Source organism: Aspergillus brunneoviolaceus (assembly GCF_003184695.1).
Source record: "Aspergillus brunneoviolaceus CBS 621.78 unplaced genomic scaffold BO95scaffold_59, whole genome shotgun sequence".
Taxonomy (NCBI): domain Eukaryota; kingdom Fungi; phylum Ascomycota; class Eurotiomycetes; order Eurotiales; family Aspergillaceae; genus Aspergillus; species Aspergillus brunneoviolaceus.
Genome location: NW_020290789.1, coordinates 196,942 through 221,249, shown reverse-complemented (window position 1 = coordinate 221,249; position 24,308 = coordinate 196,942). Strand labels below are relative to the sequence as shown.

The 24,308-nt window shown below is 48.0% G+C and overlaps 4 protein-coding genes across 4 annotated transcripts; 1 reads left to right on the top strand and 3 right to left on the bottom strand.

Annotated features, from left to right (window-relative positions):
- Nucleotides 1–4,547: 4,547 nt before the first annotated feature.
- rcoA (putative transcriptional repressor TupA/RocA) lies at nucleotides 4,548–8,434 on the bottom strand (the record flags this gene model as incomplete). Its single annotated transcript, XM_025585141.1, is given in 13 exon segments — nucleotides 4,548–4,623; nucleotides 4,694–4,799; nucleotides 5,092–5,199; nucleotides 5,238–5,328; nucleotides 5,348–5,387; nucleotides 5,718–5,774; nucleotides 6,034–6,109; nucleotides 6,185–6,317; nucleotides 6,373–6,843; nucleotides 7,054–7,583; nucleotides 7,654–7,976; nucleotides 8,053–8,134; nucleotides 8,314–8,434. 13 exon segments carry the CDS (start codon nucleotides 8,432–8,434, stop codon nucleotides 4,548–4,550), a joined length of 2,214 nt encoding a protein of 737 aa, XP_025439510.1.
- Nucleotides 8,435–10,148: 1,714 nt separating this feature from the next.
- BO95DRAFT_369598 (sterol desaturase family protein) lies at nucleotides 10,149–11,272 on the top strand (the record flags this gene model as incomplete). Its single annotated transcript, XM_025582874.1, has 2 exons — nucleotides 10,149–10,417; nucleotides 10,483–11,272. The coding sequence occupies 2 exons, from the start codon at nucleotides 10,149–10,151 to the stop codon at nucleotides 11,270–11,272; spliced, it is 1,059 nt and encodes a 352-aa protein (XP_025439509.1).
- Nucleotides 11,273–12,158: 886 nt separating this feature from the next.
- On the bottom strand, nucleotides 12,159–15,508 carry BO95DRAFT_445557 (NCBP1 family protein). Its single transcript, XM_025587172.1, has 7 exons — nucleotides 15,295–15,508; nucleotides 15,068–15,159; nucleotides 14,881–14,987; nucleotides 14,553–14,820; nucleotides 13,552–14,495; nucleotides 13,316–13,497; nucleotides 12,159–13,206 (listed from the first exon to the last, which is right to left on the bottom strand). Exons 1-7 carry the CDS (start codon nucleotides 15,353–15,355, stop codon nucleotides 12,326–12,328), a joined length of 2,535 nt encoding a protein of 844 aa, XP_025439508.1. The 5' UTR covers nucleotides 15,356–15,508; the 3' UTR covers nucleotides 12,159–12,325.
- A 1,468-nt stretch (nucleotides 15,509–16,976) lies between these two features.
- On the bottom strand, nucleotides 16,977–18,597 carry BO95DRAFT_369533 (GSK family serine/threonine-protein kinase; the record flags this gene model as incomplete). Its single annotated transcript, XM_025582872.1, has 7 exons — nucleotides 16,977–17,110; nucleotides 17,177–17,381; nucleotides 17,442–17,635; nucleotides 17,691–18,039; nucleotides 18,129–18,212; nucleotides 18,272–18,444; nucleotides 18,552–18,597. 7 exons carry the CDS (start codon nucleotides 18,595–18,597, stop codon nucleotides 16,977–16,979), a joined length of 1,185 nt encoding a protein of 394 aa, XP_025439507.1.
- Between the last annotated feature and the right edge of the window lie 5,711 nt (nucleotides 18,598–24,308).

The following is a 24,308-nucleotide window of genomic DNA, read 5'->3' as shown; positions in this document are numbered from 1 at the left end:
TAGCCTGTTGATTGGTACCTGGTCTAGGTAGCTGAATGGAGGGCATGGTCGGAGTCGAAGAAAGATTGATAGGTATATCCATCCGTACACATCATGTATGGATGTATGAATGCTGCATGTATGTATGTATGTGTGTATGTATGGATGTATGGATGTATGGATGTATGTATGTATGTATGTATGTATGTATGTAAGTCGTACGGATGGATGCATGGATGCATGTCAGTCAGAAAATACATTATTACCTAGGTAGGTAAGAGGTAAAATCCAGAGAGAGAAAGGCTCACTCAGTGGGGGGGAGAGGATGGGGGCGAGAATGGCGGGTGTTGGAAATAATGGAGAAAATACTAATTATGGTAACCAAATGGTAAATAATAGAAGAAAAAGAGAAGAGACGAGCAGGAACAAGAAACAGAAGACGATCAAGAAGAACCAAGAACAAGACAAAGATCCTGATTGAAATCATATGCAGGATCGCAGAACATGGGTGGTGCAGCAACTTAAGCACTTGTGACTTGGTTACTGAGTAGGTAAAGTACCTAGTCCACGGTTAGTAAGTTAGTTAACTAACATAAACTTATCTAATTCCTCTAATTCCTCTGTAACTTAGTGCCTCTCAGCTGTGCCCGTACCATGCTTCGGTTTGTCGCATTGTTTTCTCCATCTCAATTTCGCCTCGCCCTGTCCAGTTTGTCAGAATGTACAGTACTTGGAGGTTGAGATAAATGGCTGTGCAGTATTAGAGTAAGTACTCCGTACATTGCATTAAACTGGTTCCATCATTGCGGTTCGAGTTTACCTGAGGTGGTGTACATACATACATGTAGTTACAGTACCTACCTACCTGCTAAGATAATAGTGTGGTCTGTAGACGGGAAGATCGATGATGATTGCCCAGGGTACAAAATTGTAGGTAAGATCCAGGCCTTCGAGGCTGATGAACATTTTTTCTGCTTCCATTATTATTTGTTCACTTTATTTAATTTTCATCTATTCCACTCTACCTTCTGCTTACTCTAGCTTTTCTCTCACTTTCTCACCCATCTGCTTCTGTTGTTTTGGCCCCGTTCGCACCTCAGACATTACTGGGGCGAAAATTTGGTCCTTTTGAGGGCTGCATGGTGAACGCCGTGACTGACTACCCAGTACCATGTAAGTTACTGTACGGAGTACTCCGTACTCGTGGACACTTTGGCCCAATCGCGGAATGTGTGGTGACCTTCCGATCGGGCTGACTGACTATCACACACCGCATTGAAGGATACGGAGGTTTTATCCTTCTTTTTTTTATTTTTCATTTTTTGCTTTCCACTTTTTTTTCTCTTTCTTTTTTTCTTGCTAGCAGCGGTTAGAGTACACTGTATAGAGTCACAGGCACACGGCACATATTCAGTACGTATGACTATGTATGTAAAGTATGTATGAACATACTCATCATAGTGATACTCCGTGGTGTCGACCCTCCTCCGCACAAATAGGCGGTGCGGAATATGTAGCTTTTGACACAGGTTCATTTATGAGTAGTAGTAGTACCGGTAGTAGTAGCTTGGTTTAAGGTAATCATAGTCCTGTACCTGACTAGTAAGTTACTGCGTATTCCGTAGTATTAGAGACGACGGAAGACTATCCCAGGCTCCGAGCATGTTTGTTTTGAGACCGGAATAGCGAGGTATGACAGCCCTCGTTTATGAAGATAAGACATTGTCTCTTTTCACTCTCGACTGCCATGCTGCTTACCTAACAGTAGATCAAGTTTCTCGTATCGCAACTGCGCGGTTCTTGGAACAGCTAGGATACCCCAGTCATTTACGCAGGCCCCTACCTGGGCTATCGGGATCTATCTCGGCGAATGGGGGCTTGTTTAGAGCTTGGATCCCTCGGGAGCTCGAAGGATCACGATCATCACCTGATTGATTGTATGTAGATCATGGCAGAGGCGGCGGCGATGTCAATTATGGGATTGAATTCTCAAAGTCAAGAACGGGGTTGTGCTGCTGCTCATCAGCATCAGACTCTGAGGTATGCCAACTCTACTTACTCGTATTAGCAGTAGACTGTTCGTAGTCTATAGTGAGCAAACCACTGACATGAAGCTGATGTGTTTCTTGCTGGGTGGAGTAGAAGAGAAATTAGACAGGAGATCCCGAGGACGGACCGCCCGCAGGCGATCAATTACTTACCTACGGAGTACCCATGGAGCACTCCGTAGACAGACCACGGAGTAAAGTACATGCATGGTCTATCTAGTAAGTTACCTACTAATTTAGTATTTCGTACAGTATTGTACCTACTACTCATTCAGCCTTCCTTCAGCCTTCGTGCAGCCTTCAAAGTTCAGGTCCACCAACCCCAGGCCCCCAGGCCCCCAGGGCCCCAGGCCTTGTCATTTCCTCTTCCCCGTGCACTTGAGTTTTAGAGAGGGCTCATTCGCTGCTCCACTCCACCCACCACTATGCTTTAGCCTAAGCACGTAGACTAGTCGAGACACCGCAAGCAAAATTGAAACCAATTTATTTTATTCGTTATTGTGTAAAAATAAAACAAGAATTCGACAGAAAAAAACATTTGGGCAAATTGAAAAAAACTTGCGACAGCCGCGACTGGCGACAAGGAATTGTCTGCCTGCCAATATCCTTCCCGCCCAAACCCCCTTCCCTTCGTCCATCCTCCCCTTCCATTATTGTCCGCCATGGACTTTTCTTGATCACTTCGTGGACACTGCGGGGAGGGTCTCTCCTTCTTGGCCACTCAAGGCTATCGTAGGTAAAGCTCCGTTGCCTTGGCTCCTCATGTCGAGTGACAGCTCGGGATATGGGACCTATAACTTGGAATGATGGACAGTAACTACAGAGTAGTCATCATGCTGCAACCAGTAAACCAATACCCGCCATAATTAGGTATATATTTATCCTCCTTTCCCCGAGTCAGGATAACAATAAGGTACCGAGTAACGATGCTCGTGCTTTAAAGGGCCCTGGTTAGAGTCCTAAGGGCGAATCTCACTGTTGAGTGAAAGAAGGTGGATGCTTGATCAAGTGGTGATAATTACTCTTACATGGCCTCTATGAGAAAAGGGTACGATCGATCTATTGGAATACCTTAGCAATCTCGATTGAGTGTTGGTTTAAAAAAAGAAAGAAAAAGAAAAGAAAAGAAAAAAAGTAGTGACGGGCCGGGCCTTCTTTATCTTGGGATTGTCAAGTACGTATGTACAGTACTGTACTATTGACCCTTCCCTGTGCTGTGGGGTTCTTTCTTCTAGCCTCACGGTATGAGGATCCATTCGGAGTCCGGGTTGGGGGAATGAAAACGAGGAGCTCTTGGTCCTTCCATGCTGAAAGCTCCGTCTCAACACTGGAGCAAGCCCAGATGTACGGAGACTGTGCTCCATAGAGTTAGCGAACCATCAATCTGAAAAATAGGACGATGCGTTGTCTCATCTCCGGTGGTCATTGAATTTCTGGCTAATATTACCGCTGGCGGCTGATCTGCGGTCTACATGAGTATGTAGACAGGCAAACAGGACAAGAAGACGCAATCTGGAGGCAAAAGAAGGACCATTCCCCTGGATACGTCACAAGGCAATGATACAATACATTCGACCCCGATCAACATCCTCTAAAATCATGAGCCAAGCAGCTTTTTTTTGCTCTTCATCCATTCTTCTTATTTGACTCTTCAACCCTATCTCCCTCTGTCTGTAGGAAGTTCGACTTGCAATTTGACCTATTCATGCACGCTATACTACAGTAATCTCTAACTTCCTAATTTAGCCTCTGACCACTTACTTTACTTGTGGTCTCCAAGTAACCTGACATCAGGAGTAGTTCATGCACGATCTGCGTGGATGTACAATGCATTAGTGTAATTGTAGCAACCACTATTTTCTCCATGTGCGTAGGACAATCAGCAAAGAGCAAAAGCCCTCAGCTGTTATCGCCGATATGCCAGGTAAGACACTGAGGTAGCAAGTGCAAGGGTGGAGGTGGTGCCTTCCTTATTGGGCAAGCGGTGGCCTGGTTGGGGGATATCCTCCTCTCCCTCCTTCTTCTCCTCCTCCCTCTCAACAATCCTTTTACGAATAGCTTCATATTGAGAATCAAGATCAATCCAATTAGTTACCCTTTATCATTCCATTCACTCATACCGCGTCATTCTTCCGCTTCATTATTCTATCCTCGCTCGGGCGTCTTCAACACTTACAGTAGGGAGGGGTACCTACCTAGGTACCTACCTCCACCAGGCTATTACTAGGTACTACCTAGTAAGGTAGGTAGTAGTCATCACAAAGCCAGGCCGGGATGGAAATCAGCCGCCAATGGCTCCTCCAAACTTTTGCCGCCACCGAGACACGAGTTGATTGGCATCCCCCTCATGCCAGACTCTTAGGAGCAGGTATCTACGGAGTACACCAGTTAATACCTAGTAATTTAGACTCCCGAGTCGATCATTCAACGCCCTTCATCTTCCTGTATTTTTTTTGGCAATCCCTCGTGAACGCCATAGAATCTCTCCATTTGTTTGTTCTAACTCCGCGACTAACGCTACTAACTAGGCCACTTGTGTGCTAACAATCTCAGCCATGAAATACTCATATTAATCCCATCGCCCCTCCCCAAATACCTTGTACAGTACAGTGTACAGTATAATATTTACAGTATATTGCTAATGCCACAGTTTGGATAGAGCATACCAACCCCATCGCGAAGTTGGGGCCAGCACTTTGTACTGGACGTACTGGAGATCTTCCGTCCCTACCGGACACACAGACTCGTATTGAATGTGCTTTGGAGGGAAAACTAGAATCATACTTCGTAATTGACTTATTAAATATGTAGGTGCTGACTGTCCCTGCATTGGCCAAATGGGCTCGACACCCCAGCTGGGTTGTCAACCGGCAGTTGTGGTGCGTGTTTTTTCAGGTAGCCAAGATACGGAACCTAGACGTCAGCGTGGTTTCGTGGTTTAGTTCAGCAATGTTTTAGCAGGGGTTTTGCGTCATCTCCATAAGCTGAATGCTTGATGGCAGCCCCATTTAGTGTTTAACTTCAGATCAACCGATCAACCCCCTATGGACCTGTGCTGACATACACCTGCACATGAATCGTGGCTTGACACCAGTGCTCGATGCAGTCTCAGAATCTCTCCAAGGGGGGCCCGGGGTGTTTTGCCCCCTCCCAAAGAAAACGAAAGACATATCTGGTTTCCGGAAAAAAGGCTATAGATCCTGATCTTACTTTCAAATCCCGCACCCATGTGCTGGAACTCAAGCGATAAGACTAATTTACATCTTCTTTTCCCTTGTGGTGAATATTCCTGCAGAGTGCACTGTTGCAGAAAGACAGACCAGCAAGACATTAGGGTTTGCAGCCTGCTTCGGGTTATAGCTATTGTCGATCAGTAGTAAAGTCCAGAGCATATACTAGACTATTGTGTATCTGATTCGAAAACGAGGTAGCTCCCTCGAAGTCGCCTGTTATGGCCAGTTGTGCCACCCTCCCCAAGCTATCATGTAGGTAGCATGAAGTCTACACATATATCATTCACGATTCACAGTGCTTTCATCATTAAGGCAATTAGCCTCTTTTGAAGACAAATTCATTACCGGAAATTCAGCGGGTGACTACTACCAACACAGCCCGTAGACTGATTTCGCTTTTGGTTATTGGGCTGCGCTTTTGGAGGCCAAAGACCAGCCCTGTAGGATGGCCACTTACCCAACCGCGCGCGGGAGTCGGGGAAGGACGCGATCATCCTTCGGCAACGCAAACACCCTGAAGCAGAACGAAGCGAGGAGCAGCAGGTTTCAAAATCAAGGCAAGAACAGCAGTTACGAAGACAGAAGACATTTCACATTTGCGCCAAGGCTTTCCCATGTTTAGCCCAATTACCGTCCGGTGTACGTAGAGTATCTGGAAGAGAAAAGAAGAGGAAAGACCCGAATGATTAGCAACGCTCATGAAAGGTATCAAACAGGTGGGAAACCCTCCGTCTCATAATGCTGATCTTATTATCACGGGTACTGGGACTTACCTCCAGATTCTTGCCCGCATATCACCGCTGCCTGTAGCGAATAGATTGTTGGTGGGACTAGGAGCCACAGAAATGACTAGAAAAGGGGTCAGTTAGGAAGCACACCAAATAGCAAGGTTGCTCGGGAGAACGTATCGTCGGGAGAACGTACCTGAGTTTTTATGACCTTGAAGCATCATCTGTGCGTTGCCAGTGATTGGATCCCAGAATTGGACGCCTCTATCCTTGGAGCCACTCATAACCCAGTGGCCATCAGGGGTCAAGCAAACACTGAGCACAAAATCCTGACCTTAAAGTTAGCTACTACAAAGCTGCGGTGATAGCAGAAAGACAAATTACCTTGTGACCCTCAAAGGTACGGACACATTTTCCGCCTTTGACTCCACTCCCCGGGTACGCGCCACGGGGAACATTGAGCTCCCAGAGCTTGATGGTTTTATCGAGACTGCCACTGACGAGGTCTCTACCGTTGGGTGCAAATGCGACTGAGTAGACACTATCCTTGTGGCCATCAGGATTTTCCAGGCGCTCCACAAGGTAGCCGGTGGTCGTATCCCAGACCCGAACGCTCTTGTCGAGGGAACCCGCAGCGACGTAATGACCATCAGGTGACATGGCCACAGTGGTCACACCATCTTCAATGCTCAGGGTGTAAACTAACTTGCCGTCGAGAATGTCCCAAAGACGGACAGTCTTATCTCCACTGCCGGAAGCAATATAGCGGCCATTGCCCGCAAAGTCCAGAGAGTAGATGTCCTGCTCGTGGCCACTGAAAACGTGCTTGATAGTCCGAGAACTGATGTCCCAAACCTGGAAAACATTAATTAGCTTCTGTAGTAGGTGGGTTTGGCCAATTGCCTTTTGTAGGCGAATCCGTAACATATAGCAAGTTCCGGGCGGTTGGGCCAAGGGGAGAAAACAAAGCTCATGCGCAGTAAACAAGGAGGATGAGTAGGGCTGGAAAGGCGATGCTGCCAGGCAGGCTTTCGCCTCCTAAGGATGATGCAGAGCTAGACGTACCCGAATCTGTTTGTCTTCCGCACCCGTAGCAAGATACTTGCCATCCGGACTGAAGCAAACGCTGCGAATGTACAAATCGCCGTTCTTATCGACTGTTTCGTCTTGCAGAGTGGCGACAACCTGACCGCTAGTAACATCGTAAATCTGTGCCTGACGGTTACAGCCAGTGGCAAGGTATTTGCCATCTCGGCTAAACCTGACACAGCAGACGACGCTGTCATGGACGAGATGATGGACAAGTTCGACATCTAGTACGCGCTGCACTTCCGGGTTGAACACAGCATACCAATCAGCGCCCTCCCGCTTCTGTGAAGCCGGTAGCTCGTCGGGGTTCCAGTTGGCGAGCATGTTCCCAGGGCGATCGCGGACCAATGACTGAGTAGGAGGGGTCGGCCGAGCCAGTTGCGGGGAGACGCGTGGGTCGGGATAAGCGAGCTGATGAGTCTGCTGGGGGGTAGCCGGGCCAGGAGGGGCGCGAGGCCGCTTACCAGGACCTGGGGAGGCAGCAGGTGGAGGAGGGGGTCCATAGCCTGGACAATGGTAAGGCACAGCCAAGTTAGTCACTAGGAGTTCTGTTTCCAATGCCAAGTTGCAACGTACCGTTCACAGCAGCACCAGGTTGATATCCTCCGAACGAGCTCTGTGGTGGTTGCGGCGCTCCTTGCTGAGCCGCGGCAGCAGGTTGTTGAAGAGTATGCTGGGGAGGCTGCTGATCCTGGGGAGGGGGAGGGGCAAGACCGGGGCCACTACCTCCTTGATTGGTCATGATACCGCCGAACAAGTTGCTCGGACCATGACCCAAGGCAGGCGGCGGCGCCTGGGAAGGGCCAGTGTGCTGGGCAGGGCCGGTGATATGCGATGAGACGGGTTGGACACCGCGAGACTCAAGCTCGTGTCGCAGCACTCGAATTTCCGCTTCATAGCTGCGAAGCAACAGGCATTAGCTTTCCTTGTGTCATGCGCACTCAAAGTAATCCCCGGATGTGATAGGTCACGCACTCGTTCTTCATCTTCACTTGCGTCTGCTCCAGCTGAAAGATTTTTTGCCGGATCATTTCCATTTCCTGCAGCTGTCCGGTTACTAGACATTCAATTAGCAAGCGGCACCTCGAGGAAGTGGCCCTATGTCAGTTATGTTTCTAATTCCCTCCGATTTCCCCTCCAGTAGATCGTTGTAACGCGATCGAGGAGGTAAGGGAGATAGTTGGTCGCAGAACCAATGCAGGGAGCCACGTTAAAATAAAGAAAGGCCAGACGTACATTGGTGTTCAAACTCGCCAGTGCTTCTGGATTGGTTCTCAAATTCCTGACGGAGCTGGTCCAACAACTCTGTCAGGCGAGAGTTGGGAGCGGGAACCATCCCGCGATGAGTGTTATACATAGCGCACAATTATGTTTCAGTGCTTTCGCGTGAAGAAGCCAAAGAAACGACTCTGACAGATCGATTTTCGGGGAGAAACACGAGGACAAAAGGCAAAGAAAACCCAGGTGAGAGAGCGAAGGGGAGAAGAAAGAGGGAGGATGCGGTGGGATGAGAGAAGCAAGAAAGTCAATTTGCTCCGCCTAACGGTTATATCTGTTGTTTGTTGTCTGTGATGGACGACGAGGATAACAGGTTTTGGTGACAGGGCCACAGAGACTGAAAAAGGGTAATCAGTCAACGCAGCCACATTACAGCGCGCCCTGAAGGATTTGGCGCAGTAGTGAGCTTAAGTTGAGATCAAGGTTTCGATGATAAAGAAAAAGGGGATCAGCTTTGGAACCGATCGAGGTAGAGGTGAAGCTGAGGGAGAGGTAATTGAGGAGAAGAGAAGTGGGACAAGGGAGGGGAGGGGTCAGGGTGATTGTAAATGAATTGAATATGATGTGGTGGTGGGTTTGGGGGTGGGGGAGGGTGAAATGGTAGGAAGTGGTGGATGAAATGAGGGAGCGGGTGGTTGAGTTTCTGAGGCTGAGGTAGGAGGAGGAGGAGGAGCCTGGAGGAGCCTGGAGGAGAAGGGTGTCGATTCAGATGAGGTGACAGTTCGGTTTAGGCAAAGTACGGAACTCCGCTGGGATATCCCCGCTACCCAATCGCCACCCATGTTTGCCGCTCCAAGCGAGCGGCTGCAGCTCCGGACACAAACCAAGCGCTGCTGGCCAGTTGACCAACCATTTCTTGGCCGGCTACGGAGCAGCAAGCACTGTTGTATCAATGGCTCAGTACTCGGTGGTCAACTGTTAAGAATTAATCTCTTATTGACCAGATCAGCTTTTTCATTCGGCTTGACGGGCAAGACTTGACGGATTATCAGTATCATTGATCTTGGTAACCTGTCTGAGTTGAGGAGGATTGCTCGCGGCTAGTGATACTACAAGTAACTACCGTAGGTATATAGTCGCGCCAGTACTTAGCAGGCTTAACTCGCTTGACATTTATTAAAGAGTATCATCAACATCCACTTGCATCTGGTTTACTTTTACTTTTACTTTTTCTTTTTCTTTTTTTTAGAAAGCCTAAGCTGGCTTGGTGCATAAGTGAGTCTATTATAAGATTATAGATACATACATGTGCTCAATCCATGAACATACCTATTATATTTTGGGTTTACTTGTATACTCCGTTCCCACTAGAGGCGAATAGCCAGCAACATTATCGATGACGAGCGGTTGGGTTTGTTCCGCTCTGGTGTGATCCCTCCGTCCTGAACAGACCATTAAGTTGATTGGCGTTCCTTGTATCGGATACTCCACCGGTGCCTGCATTATTTCTTCTAACTAGCTAGGTATTAACTTACTCTTCACGGCAAACTAAATTTACCCCTACTTTTGGCTCCGTACTACAGTACCTCTTCTTCCCTCTTTCATTTTCTAACTCTTCCTAATTCCTACTACCGTACTCCTCCTCCCCCTCATTCCCCCCCCCCCTCTCCTCTTTTTGTTCTTTCCCTTTCCTTTCATTTAAGGTCCCTGAAAACCATACTTCCTTCGTCTCTATCTTCTACTCGATTCCCCAGCGAAGGTCTTCTAATCCTTGTGGACGGTTGTTACTGTCGAGAGCCATCATCTCTCTCTGTCTCCGTTCACCATTCCCCTGTGGCGATCAGGACACAATTATGGATATCGCCCTCGAAATTTGGGACACCTTCATTGGTGATCGCCTCTACTCCTCCCTCCTCCCTTTGTCGCTCTCGTCCTCTGTCTCAATTCCAGGGGTTAACACGGCTGCCAATAGCACACTGTCTCTTTTCGGTGCATCCGAACCCTACGTCTATGAACCGGCCACGCAGCTGTTCTCTCTGGAGCCCAGCAAATACGCCTACCTGAGCGCTTGGCCGAGGAACAACATCTATCGTCAGTTTCTCAGCTTTTTTCTGATCGTCTGGTATGTGATGCGATCTCCCACCTGTCGCGCATTCTCACTGCTAACTGAGACTGTCACGATATTAGGATCTTTGGTCTGATTGTCTACTTCATTTGTGCCACACTCTCGTACATCTTCATTTGGGACAAGACTACTGTTCGCCACCCCAAGTTTCTCAAGAATCAAATCCCCATGGAAATCGCGCAAACAATGCAATCGATGCCGGTCATGTCACTGTTGACGGCCCCCTTTTTAGTCGCTGAAGTCCGTGGCTACGCCAAACTCTACGATACTTTTGATGAGGAGCCTTTCCCCTACTACAGCGTCCTGCAATTCCCACTATTCATTGCCTTTACGGATCTTTGCATCTACTGGATTCACCGTGGCTTGCACCATCCCTTAATCTACAAGACACTACACAAGCCTCACCACAAGTGGATCATGCCCAGTCCCTTCGCATCCCACGCCTTTCACCCGCTTGATGGCTGGTCCCAGAGCGTTCCCTATCACGTCTTCCCCTTCATCTTTCCCCTTCAGAAACTTGCATACGTCTTCCTTTTCGGGTTCATCAATCTCTGGACTGTACTTATTCATGATGGTGAATACGTGGCCAACAGCCCAGTCGTCAATGGGGCCGCCTGCCACACAATGCATCATCTTTACTTCAACTATAATTATGGTCAATTCACTACTCTGTGGGATCGTCTGGGTGGCAGCTACCGGAAGCCAAACGAGGAGCTCTTCCGCCGCGAGACCAAGAATGACCAGGAAGAATGGAAGCGGCAAACGAAAGAGATGGAGACCATTCTCCAGACGGTCGAAGGCGAGGATGATCGGAGCTACTTGGCCGACGGAGAGACCAAGAAAAGACTGTAACACAAGAATCATCTATGTGTCTCCAAGCTCGCCCATCACAATCAATACAGGGACCCCACATCAGCCTGCCGGTTTTAGATTTCGTCCTGGCTCTTCCAACCTCCCCCCTTGGAATGATCTGATACATGCGCAGCCAACGCTCATCGTTGGCCTCGAGAGCTCGAGAAGAAACAAATCCACGGTTGCCCCAAAACGTCCCGGGATCATGATTTGACGGCGTCGGAATCGAGTTTATGCGAAATTGATTCCACCCAACTGACGTCTGCTCCATGGCAGGTGGCCTCACGAGTTCATGGTTCTTGCTTTCACAACACTTTTTTTGCTATCGCCATCACACTTCCTAATCACCACTGTACAACACACTTTCTGGTATGATGGTTGTCTTATTAATGCCTGTTCCGTACCTTACGTTCGTTATCAAAGTGCTTCATTAAGCTGCGCTGGTGGCGCGACTTCGGAGTTACCCTCAACGCTCCAGTTAGGTATCCCTGCAGTTCTGCTTGTACATAGATTTTATATATTTTTCCCCCGACCCCAGAACTGGAAACAAATAGATCATTGGATCTTCGGACGCAATACAATCACGAGTCTAGAGCAGTCGAAACCTAAAATTGAATTGACGACGACAGCGACATTTTATGGGAAGACAGCATGGAAAGACTACATGATGCGGAGCATGGCTTTGGTGTTTCTTTCGCGGCTCGCTGACATCTGGAACTTCTTAGCCGAGCCCCTTTCGCCCTGTCCTTGTGGATTTTCTTGAAATGAACCTGCCTCTACACCACGTCACCGACGCCCAGAACATCAAGCTTCTATCTATCATGGTTGGGGTGTTTTTTCTGGATATCTTCCAAAAGATTCGATCAGAGGGAATCCATACATGTCACTCTAAATTGCGCTGATTCGCTGGCTTGATTGATCTTACAACAACACATACTCACACATACACACCTATGGATACAAAGCAAGAACCAAGCCCAATTTAGACAAATACAGACGGTCCCTATCATACCACAGAGAACTGGAAGTTACCACTCGGACCTTGTAGACTTCTTATTTTCCACCATCACCCTCAACAATATCCATATTTCCGTTCAACGGGGCATGCTCCGAAGCGGCGGCATCATCAGGGACCGGAGTAAGTGCTACCGTACCGACCGGAGCTGCTCCGACCAAGGCTTCGACAATGAAGGACTCCTCAACGCCAGCTTTGCGCCGGAATACCCTGAGCCATCGCTGACCCCAGCGCCGGATGATCTCATCTTCAGGTAAGGTACCACTTCCGTCCCCCCTTTCCATCAGTTCGTCATTACTGCCGCCAGCAACCGACACGATGGAGTCCTCAATTACCCGGAAAAGAGCCTGCATATCGGTCTTTTCGCGTTTCAGAGTCTCGTCCAGGACGCTCAATTGAGGCTCGTACAAACTAGGCTGAGTACGGGCAGCAACGATCTGTCGTAGGCGATTTGTGACCTTCCCAACGGTGGCGGATATCATCTCGAAGACGTGCGGTTTGGCGAGAACCGTACCTGCCGCGAGCTTGTCGACTAGGGCCCATTCGACAACTGACAGCGGTGTAAGGATGGTGTAATTCAGGAGTTTGTCGATAATATTTATACCGATGCCTGGCTGATCGACCCAGTAATCCATGACGGATGTGATAATTTGACGCTGAGCCCGAGGTGACTTAGGGCCGATGGCCAATAGTCGCTCCTTGTTACGCTCAATGCATGAGAGGAAATGAGATAGAGATTTGGATCCCACAAAGCAAATCGCCGTGACAAATGCGTCGGTGGATGGAATCAGCGGATCCTCGACCCCTAAAGACTTAGCTTGCTCTTCTATCGCATCGATAAAGGGTTGTATCTCCTCGTCGCTCGCTTTCTTTCGAACAAGCTGCATAATTTCCTTGCCTTCGTTCGAATACGGTGTAGCTGGACAGTGTGTCAATTCACTGGTCATGTCGATGAGAACAACCGGGAGATAGTAGAGCAGCGAGAGGGAAGAGAATAAAGGGTCAGATATGGGGCATGATAAACATACTGTCGGACATGTACTTGAAATCAGGTGTGTCTTTTTCCTTCCCCTCCGTAACCAATTCTTGATATGGGTCCGGTAAAGTTCCTCTGATGCGCTGAGCAAAACTTAATCTGATCTCCTTGTCGAGCGCTCCGGTTATGAAAGCCATTCGAGGGTGGACTGCAGGTAAACCCAGATCCTCGATCCTGATAACCAAGTTAGCTTACCAGCTGAAGCCAATGGAGATTGTTCTATCTTACCATTCACTCCATTTCCAAGTGAAACCAAAATTACTCAAATGATGGGAGAACCAATCCAGGAATCGCTGACTGAGGTCAAGGTCGATGCTCTCAAGGCTGCGATATAGGAAACGAATAGCTCGGCCCAAACTTGGAGCGATGGCGGCTGGAGCAATCTTGCAGCACTCGGTAAGTACTGAGTGGTAGTAGATGAATTTGTGTTCTGGGCATGGCAGCTGGAATAATTGAGAGAATACTGCATCGACGGCAACGTCTTCCGGCTTCCATTGCGGGCGATCAGTGGGCAATTCACGCAAGCGATCAAAAGGCGTGGCCCGCTTGACGAAGGTATTTGGGGTGAAATAACAATCCACGTCAATTAGATACTTCGCAGTTGCAATTCGGTTAAAGTCCAGAATGTTGATAGTGTCAACAAGCGAGTCACGCAGCAGAGAGGAGGCAATATCCGATGTTGGAGGTACCGTCTCGATGTCTTGGTTTGCATAGACAGAGAGGTAGATCTCCGGAAAGATTGCTCTCGCTCCGTGGCCGACAGGACTTGGCATGACGACTTGCGGAAAAGCATGTTTTGCGCCGGGTGCCGTAGTGCTTGCAGATTCGGCTTCTTCCTCATCTTGAGCACCTTCGTCTTGGGCTTCTTTCTGAGCCTCGAGGGTTTCATAGATTCGTTTCCATGGGCGAGGAAGGCATGCGAGCTCCCAAGACCGATTCGATTCGCCCTGTAACTGTTTCTGCATCAAGCTGATTACGCTCTCCGTGGCCGCCGGCTTGCCTTCGGTGAGACAGAATGGGTCCACAAGATCCACAAGAGCATGCGGAGTAGATGCGATGATGTCTGTCTTTTCAAGGAGGGCAGTAGCATGGGTCTCGAAGCGGGTCGCTGGGGATGCCATTACATATGGCAAGGTGAAGAGGATAATTTTGACAAGTTCCAAACCGAGCAACTGTCGCAGACAGTTAGCATCTACTCAGTACAAGAAATGTGCTACTGGGCTACTCGCATCTTCAGAGGAGGCTGTTTGAAGGTCGACTGCGCGTGCAAAAATTTCCTCCAACAAGGGAAAGATACCATCTCCCTCAAGGATACCCTGAAGGCAACCGAGGAAGCGCAGGAGGAGCTTGACTTCACGCCACGCACCAGCATTAATGTATCCTTGCAGAGCTTCACCCGCCCTCGTCAGGAGTTCTGAGACGGGCTCTGGATTCAAGACATTTGCGGCAAGAACTGTTGCCGCAATGAAGGGGATCTTCAATGGCTGCTCAAGGACACTGTTTAGTGAGTGTTAGCTCCGGGCCAGGCTATACTCATTCACATAGGTAGTTGCATACAGGTCGATTGCAGTCTCAAGGTACACCCCTCTGATTTCATCATCACCGTAGTTCTCAGCCACAGTCTTCGCAATATGGATAGCGTCGTCCTCTGCTCTTCGGGCGGCCTGGAGAGAAGTGTATAAGGTAAGCTCGAGGACTGGGGCTACTACACGGACGCGAGCCATGTCATTGCAGGAAATCGTACAGATTCGGCAATTGTGAGCAACTGCCTCCGAACTTTGACAAATAAAGGCTCCTCGTGTCTGCGCCGCTGGCGGCGGTCGTAGTCGTCATCATCTATACGTTCCATACACATCTGTAAGCAAGAATGGCAACTGCCCAGGGTAAAGCAAGGAAACAGATGACAGAACAGCACAAACTGAAGTAAAGCAGCCATGAATCTCATTCTAGTGAGCGAATGGTGCTACTAACCTCTATAGCGTCTCTTGCGACCACCCCTTGGGCCATGAGGTCGACGTTCGTAGTCAGCCATCGGGGAAAGTGCTAGGTCCTCAAGGGCTACTCCGCACACGGAATTCAACCAAGCGAAGCGAAATAATAATTTGGTCTGCAGCTGACGCAGCAAGAGAGACCGGGTTATCGGCTTCTTGGTGGGGATTGTCGTCGGGGTGGAAGCGCGTATGTTCTGAAGCAAAACAGTGCCGACCGATGATGCTCATCAATTCCGGGGCATGGGATCCTCCGACCCGCTGATTATATAACCGGCACATCTTTAACTGAACTTGAACTACTACCTTCTTCCGAACTCAGCTTAGCAATGCTAACTGACTCCCCTGTGTTATATACGTACTGTGCCATTGCGAAAGGTTTCATCTCATAGTTGACACTGCAACCAAAAAGAAAGGGGGGGCAAAGGGGCAAAAAGGCCGCAAGCTCTCTCTTACGAGAAAATTAGTAGAACTAACCAACGCCGCCTTTCCTATCAAGTCGACCCAGAGACATAGCGTCTTCTAAGCGATGGGATTGTGCAAAAACATCGAGATACGAAGGATTGTATGTGTAACATCATGCCAGAAGATACGCGCTAAGGCATCAATGCCTTGGTTTAGCGATCACCCACATTGCCCAATGTGGAGCTCCAGGTATACTGTCTGGGAAGTCTAGGGGAGAATGGAAACATGAGTTGTGCAAGAGAAAGAGAAATAAGCTTGTCTGCTTGCGGAGATCAGAGGCATTTTTATACCATACTAGCATGGTAGCTTCATCGTAAGCGAGTCAAGCAGCATGACCATCCTTTGTCAAGCGAACGATGATTGAGGAAAATCAGAAGTAGTAATAGGTTGATGATATAAGGGAAACAAGTGAGAACGAGGAAAAACCGGGCAACAGGAAAATGGAGGTTTCGACAATTCGAGTAACGAAGCAAAAGAGGAATGAAGCAAAAGAGACACAGATGAGGGCATCTAGAGCTGCAAGTCAAGGAGAAGACCTCCAATACCTATATTCAAGCACACTCACAGACACAGAGCAATGTGCATCCAAACAAAGAAAATCCTCATAATATCTGACGCATTTGTAGGATATACCTGTCCGCCTCTCTGAACAAGATTTGCGGCAACTTGTTGCAAGGACTCCTCGGATGGGAGATTCACAATCGACATACTCAAATTCCGAACGGCAGACTCACGCAATAAGGGTATCACTTTTGTTTTCTTCCCACGAGCTGTCTCAGACAACTCGGTGACTCCAGGGTATGACAACTTCTCGAACCCTGCATGTGAAACGGTCATCATCCCTGAGCCCCTCTTTGAAACTTTTCTGATCGTCGCCCGAGTCACACATCGTCTGTTCCCATTCGCTCTCTTTTTCTTTCTTTTCATTCTGATCATAACCCCCCCCTTTTTTTGGTACCATTTTCCGCCCTTATGCTTGCGTTATGCCATTTCTCTCCGTCTCGCTCATTCAGAAGCCAGCTCCCGGATGCTCCAACCGATGGGTTAGTCCTACAAGACTGACAAACCTTACCCATGTATCACAAATCGCCCAATGCATGAAAGTGAGCCCATACGACATGATTTCAAAGACTTGCAGTCATGTGCAACGGGCCTTGCACTGTGGAAAGCGTGTTACCCATAAGCTTCACATGCACGGACTCAGTCTAGGCGTGCGAGCATCTCTTCCTTAGAGAGTGGTTTAAAATTGTTGATGTCCAATCCGCGGGCCTCAAGTGCAGGGCGCGCATGAGGAGGGACCAGCCGGGTGTTCATTGCAGGTGCAATAGAGAGCTCTGTGGGTGCAGACATGCGTTAGCTTTTGAAACAAGCCAAACCCACCCAAAGTATAGGAAACAAACCATGTCTGGAGAAATCGAAAAGACTTGGAAGGTCCCTTGTTGACCCGCTTGGGTGTCGTGAATCGGGTAGTCGAGTGTTGGGGTCTCGGAGCTCGTCAAAGAATGGATGGCACATCGCTTCGATCGCTGACAGACGTTGGGTAGGGGTATATTCTAGCAGGGCGGAGATCAAATCAATGGCCTCATGGGGTGCCCTCCGAAAGACCTAATACTGAGTTAGACACCGATTGCTAGAAGAACGAAATGCCAACGGAATCTAGCCTACCTTGTTGAATGGGTGTGGCTTGATTTGGGGAAACTTATGTTCCATGTAATTGGGGTTCATGGTTCGGATCTGTTCTCGCGTCGGTGTCCCCAGAACTTTGATAATTTCAACCAATTGGTCGATTCCCGACTCTCCCGGGAAAAGCGGTTGTCCGAGCATCAACTCGGCCATGACACAACCAGTAGACCACACATCTAAGAACGATTAGCATTAAAAGGGTAACGCTAGGGATATAGCGGCGATAGTTACCAATCTTTGTAGTGTAATTCGTCGCACCGAAAATTAATTCTGGAGCTCTGTAGTAACGAGAACAGATATAAGAGACGTTAGGCTCATTCTCGACAAGAATCTTCGCGGAACCGAAGTCGCAGAGCTTCAAGATGCCAGTGCTCGGATCCAGGAGGAGATTTTGCGGTTTGATGTCACGATGGCAGATGCCCTGGGAATGGATATATGCCAAGGAGCGGAAGAGCTGGTAAATGTATAGCTTGACCTCGAGCATCGGCATTGTCGTCTTCAGCTTGTTGAAATAACGTGATGCCCGATAGACCGTCTCCGGTACGTATTCTAAGACAAGGTTGAGGTAGACTTCGTCCTTCTGCGGACCGGTCAGCATGGAGAGTAGTGCAAAAACACCTAAAATCTTGTCGCAATAGAATGGAGAAGTGGAGGTTAGGTGGTCCATACCCTTTCGCCATTGGAATAGTAAAATGCTTTAAGCTCGACAATATTGGGGTGGCGCACAATCCGCATGATTTGAAGCTCACGATTCTGGGAGTCTGTCAGCGACCTTGCACGCATCGTCAGGTAGTTCGCCCCGAGCCACGCACTTTGAAACGCTTGTCTTGGAGAACCCTCTTGATGGCAGCGTCCTCGCCGCTCGGCATCATCTTGGTCTGGAAAACGACACCAAATGATCCATTGCCGACAATTTTGCACTGTGAATAGGATATCTCCTTGGTCTCTCCAGTGAGTCCATCTTGGACTTTCTCGCGGACGACCTCTGCAATGATGAGCGATGGGAAAATGAAGTCAGCCACCAGGTTCAGCGATCAAACAACCGACATTGAGGTTTTCCGAGAGGGAGACAGAAGGGGATTCGTGTCTTACCACCAATGCGCAAACTCGAGAACACCCCAGGCCGATTCTGTGACATCACGGATAGCTTGTGAAGACGACAATGAGCGGTAGCTAGAATGACGCTATTGAGAAAAGAGATGCTTGAGGGTCAACAGCGAATGGGTGCGCAGAGATACTGGAGCAAGATGTAGAAAATCCGTTCGAGGCAGGCTGGCGTCGGTGGAGCACAAGTTGAAGAGGGGTGCGCTGGATGGGCGGACTATCCGAACGGTGGATGTTGAGTGGAGGTGCGCGTGAGATGAAGGGTTGAGAAGCGGGCGGGCGAATCGCAGAAGGGAAGACTCCGGCGACCAAAGACCAATGATTTGAACAGGGCGCCAAGAAGTACAGTACACAGAGAAACCAGGAAGCAGTTAACGCCCGGAGAGAATAGGATTTCGAGCGAACTGCGGGCGGGCGATGGCAGAGAACGAAAAGAGAGGGGGGGGGGGGGGGGGGGGGGAGGAGAGAGAAAGAGAGAGATAGTCTTAGTAGGAAAGGGGAGAAGCAGCTGGAAAGAATCCAGAACAGCTGATTCGAGGAAAATGGTTGGGAGAGAGAGAACAGTAACTGTGACCGAACGAATTCAAGGAAGGGCGGGTAAGGTAAAGGGTTAAAGAGAAGCACAGGTTCTCGTAGGGGAGGGATGGTCGGAGGAGAGGGAAAAGCGAGAGAGAGAGAGAGGGAAGAGGAGAAGAGAGCGAGAGCAGGTGACGTTGGTCGAGCGACGAAGCCCGAACACGCGAGGGCTGCAGGAACGCGGTAATAAAGCACCGGGAGGGAGAGGGAGAATAGTAAAGTAAGGAATACACGAGCACACGGGACAACTCTCTCTCTCTCTCTCTCTCTCTCTCTCTTCTCTCTTTTCTTCTATTTTTCTCAGATAATGTAGTGGATTCCAAGTACGTACAGCCACGAACTAAGAAGCAATAGCAATTCACTAAACACAGTGGTCAAGAAGGAAGGCAGCAAAGGGGAAACATTATAAGGAAAGACAGACCCACGATTGACTCCCAAAGGAGACAGAAGTGAGTAGCCCAGCTACTATTACTAAGTTCTTTAGCTACAGCTTGCCCCGATATCTGGAATGTCAAGCCCAGAAGAGCAGCGACCAGGCTTAGCCTGGAGGGTACTTTACTTCTCTAGCTTGGGATGGATAAATTGGGAGGGGGGTGGGCGGGCAGCGGGACCTCCCCGGGGAGATGAGGAGGACGAAGGGAAAGATTCTTGTAGTTGTCACCAATTGTAACGGCAGTACTCCGTAATATTACCGATAAACGCATGCAGCAGCAGCTGTGGCAGTGCGAATGGTTGTGGTATGTGTATACACTATAAAACTTACCTTAGTATCTTGAAGGTAAAAATAAGAAGAGCACCTAGGATTGCTCTTCATCAAGTTCCGGCATAATTATCCCCGACAGGACTAGCTCAAAGGCAATCTGGATATACTGTTAATATAAAACCTATACACTATATAGTTCCCTTGAGGTCTTTCTACGACTGGGATAATACACTGTCCACGGACTGATCAATACATACCTCTAGAGATTATGTCTTTAATCTCAAGTATTGTGTATGTATTTATATATGCAGTAAAAGTACAGTATAAATACAGTATAAGTACAGCATGTATGGGTTGGGGGGGGAGGGGGTGCTGTTATAGTACATAAGTTACATACCTTACCCGAAGAATTCTGATCCAAACAATCCCGTGTTAGATGAGATTGGCACATTCCAAGTAGATACTGCATTTCTAAACTCATTAGAATTGATTCTAGATAAGTTGTATGTATTGAATCGAATCGCCTATAACGTTCCTTCCCTTACTGCAGCTGGACGCAAGGTATAGTACAGTACATACACTAAGTTCATACTTAGTATAACCCAGGTGACTATTGGAGAGAACGCCGCCTGAGCCCCATTGTTATGATCAGGCTTCACACCCAAGTGCTAGAATTTATGCATTGTTTTCCAAAAGAGCTGGTCAACATCACCTGAAAAGGTCACTACAGATGGGTGAGGGCAGAGCGAAGCTTGTATCCCGCTTGAATGCGTCCCCTCAATATACCTACCAAGCAACGAGGGTTATGATGACTACTCGCAGGTAACTTAGACTTGGATGGCGGACCTGGCGAGGAACCGCGAGGATTGGGCGAGAACAGCCACTGCTCCATGGGCAGATGACCTTGGGCCTTAAGTGTTTGGGTATAAGATCACATAAGGCGGAAATGATCTTGATGGATTTCGGGTTTCCACCATATTTGAACCTTCTAGAGAGATCTTATAATGCAGGAATAATAGATCCTGAGCCAAAACATACTGTAGCGTCATTCCTGGCAACGGTAACGGCCTCAATGAGAAGAGCTATGACGCATAAATACTACGAGTAAGTACCAGGAAGTTTAGGTAGTTGGTTTAGCACACTTCATCTCCATCTTCAAAGATTAAGATGTTATCTGTCCCTGCAATAGGTAAGAAAGAGAAGAGAAGAAAAACATGAAGGGAGGTGAGTGGGGAAAGGGAAGGGAAGGGGGGTGCGCAGAAGCGGTGGGGCTAAAGAGAGATTTCGGGGGGGGGTTGAATCAGGTGACCGGGCGCTCAGCACTAGGAGCACATGACATAGACTATTTAATGTTAGTTAGTAGTTGTATACGAAGTACCTAGTGCTCACTACAGGTAATTAAATCAGGTAGTGTAATTTAGTAAACTAGAAACTGGTGGTAGTTAGGTACGGAGTAATCTGGGTAGATGTCTAGCTGAGTCCGGACCATCGATGTCATGACCCAAGGAATCTTTTTGTACATACTATGTAAGTACTTCGTACTCAGCAAGTAACCATGGGGCGTAGTGAACTTATGAAGTCCCAGTGACAGGTTGAGCAGACTACTACTACCTTAGTAGGCTTGGTCTACACTATCTTTTACCATCACCTACTGTTATTGGTTTGCTCCATGTCAAGTGACCATCCGTGATTTTCACCCTAGTACTTTGTTGATTGGTGGTTCCAGCGGACTCAGCCTCTTCAATCTCAGTTCATGGAGAGAGATAAATTTCAGGGTACAGGTACAAAGTAATGGCTTACTGTAAGCTGTAATAAATATATATAATTAATGCAGGCTGTGTAAGTATACAATACTGTACATTAACCATGTACTATATGCATGGGTTTTAATCGTACGTGCTTTGCCCCTTCCCCAAATCCCCTTTACCCCCACCAGGCTTTCCCCGCCACAATTCCACAGGCCACAGCACCCTTTCCATGCTCGAGTGCAATCTAGATTATGGCGCTGGCGCTGCCCTTTTGTTATCCACAACCTATGCCACCTTCTCCGACTCTGTCTAGTGGTATAATGATAACATATATAGAGATGTGGATTCTATAGACTGACTCGCCTCTTTTGCCCAAAGCACGTTGCTATTTGGAGCATGGCCGACTTGAATCCTTTCGCCACAAGAACTGAAGGGGAATTGATCCCAGGAGGAGATGGAGCTTATGGCTGCTGTCCCAATTGTGGCAGAGACCAAGAATGCTAGGGATGGTTGTGAGAGTTGGTAGTCATACATTAGTATAGATTGAAGCTAACTCTAGAGTGTTTAATATGATGCCTTGACTTTCCTTAAGAAAGAAAGGTAGTTTATACCAGTGATCCCTTGGCCCTCGCTGATATTGACGTTCGCAAAGACTCTTCGGCGCGCCAAAACCAGCAGTCCGTAGCCTACTCATCATCCTATTCGTTTGCAATGCAGTGGGACATATACATAGTACGATGGAATTGTGAGTTTCTGACCAGTGAGCATGTTTTAGACAGCTAGCTAATCTTGGCATTCTGTAGGCAATATGCGAGACAATGTTACCCAGGACTGATAGGATAACTTTTGAATAGATGACGTGGGTAGGCGGATTCTATGAACAGGTTGTGACTAGTGGTACTTGGTAGTAGCTAGTCGGAATAACAAGCAAATCCATTCCAGCCTGCACTTGCATGGCTGCTCAAATCAAGTATACTCTCAACTACAATACTGTACATGAATTAGAAGATTGCCGATGACACTAGCGATTACTAATCGTTTGAGAACTTGCCAAGATGGGAGCAGCTATGTACGCAGCTGGTGTCTTAAGTTATATCACAAACAGGCTCTTTTCATTGAGTCAGGAAAATACCTGGAATTGTTCCCTCGAACCCAGGCTTCATGATGGTACTGTGCAGTAGCATTACTGAAGTATTATTTGGCTATCCTCTCAAGACATAAAGCTCCATCAGAAGATTTTCTGACGAAAAGATGCAGTACTAGCAATCATGGCACAGCTCTTTGTGGACAGTGGATACTATGTTTCTACTACATAGGGCTAACTGTCCAGCCTATCTTCTCGGAGCATAACCACGTGTACAGTAGGGCATTTTGTCAAGACTTAACCACCAAGCGCAGACTGAGACTAGAACCAAAGCTTTGCCTTTACCTCCGCTGATACAGGTTTCATTCTCATTTGTGTAAATTGAAGTTATGGAATTTGTCTTTCTCCTTTCACCTATTTAATCAGCCCAAAGGATCTCGACTTGAAGATGTTTTCCCAACTCTGCCCGCTGCTAGAGGCAGTAGCCCACCTGGCAGGCAATGCTCTCCCAGACCAATTCTGGGTGATTTCGAGATGTCGGGCGAGCGTCTAGACGCAATACCTACAGTGATCACTGACCAGGACTGGGGGGAGGGGGGGTTGTTGCACCTTCAGGTGACTTCTGCTGATTATCATTGCAGTAGACCCAAATTGCGCCGGTGCTGTCTACGGCCGATCATAGGCAACTGCTTACTGACTACTGCGCATTATTAAGTTAGCCCACAGCATAATGTGCTATAATAGTCCAACACAGTAATTCTTGAGCTTAGGATCTACCATGTCAACATCCTGAATCTTGTGGGAATGGATCCGGAGGGTTTTCTTTCTTGAGATTCTCTCATTCACAAGGGTGGGAGAGAAGCGGGTAAATGGCACGCACACACCTAACTTATGGGTATAAAGAAGCTGTAAGATGATGTCACAGTGGGGAAAAGAGGGGAGGCGCCGTTTTACAAGTGATAACTCACTCGAGTATCACTTTTTTTCAGCCATTTTTTTTTTACCAAATCCAATCTTCTTTCCCGCCCCTCAGTTTAAACGTGGGACCAGGATTCCGCCACACTCAATCTCATGGTAATTAGCTTGGATGTAGCTTTAGATGTCATTGTGGAGCGAGTGTCAATTCTCAGATTCCAAGCAGGACATGATATTGTCACATGGACTCTACAGTACAGCACAAACCGTGACTTGTAGAGTGATAATCGGGTACGTTGTTTGAAATCCAGGGCCCTACACTGGATGATGGGATATGGGCTAATCTTACCCTACCATGGAAGGGCATAGTCCAAGTGGATGTACTATTAGGTGTTACCGTGTTAGATTGAAGCAGTGATCCGCCCCCCCCCCCCCCCCCACCCAAGGGGAGTGAATAACTTCGATACCTTTCCCCGAATTTTCCTTCCAGGCTAGACTAGATGACTGTCAATTGAACTTCGGGTCCATGCACTTGGTCATAACAACATGTCACGATTACTTCTCTTCCCAAACAATAAGTGATGTGTGATTGACATTTAGGAACTTTCTCCAGATGTCACGCTTCTCGGGAGGCTTATTATGGCCCATCACACAATTCCTTTTTTCTTCGGCGAGACGAACTATTGGGGGTGGGGATTATTGGAACTAGTCTACGTAGT

Coding starts and splice junctions, on each gene's coding strand:
- BO95DRAFT_445557 (XM_025587172.1), bottom strand. CDS start 15,355: ATGGCTGACTACGAACGTCGACCTCATGGCCCAAGGGGTGGTCGCAAG. Junction 14,821..14,880: donor CTTGAGACTGCAATCGACCT/GTATGCAACTAC, acceptor CTCACTAAACAG/TGTCCTTGAGCAGCCATTGA. Junction 14,496..14,552: donor AAACAGCCTCCTCTGAAGAT/GCGAGTAGCCCA, acceptor TGTCTGCGACAG/TTGCTCGGTTTGGAACTTGT.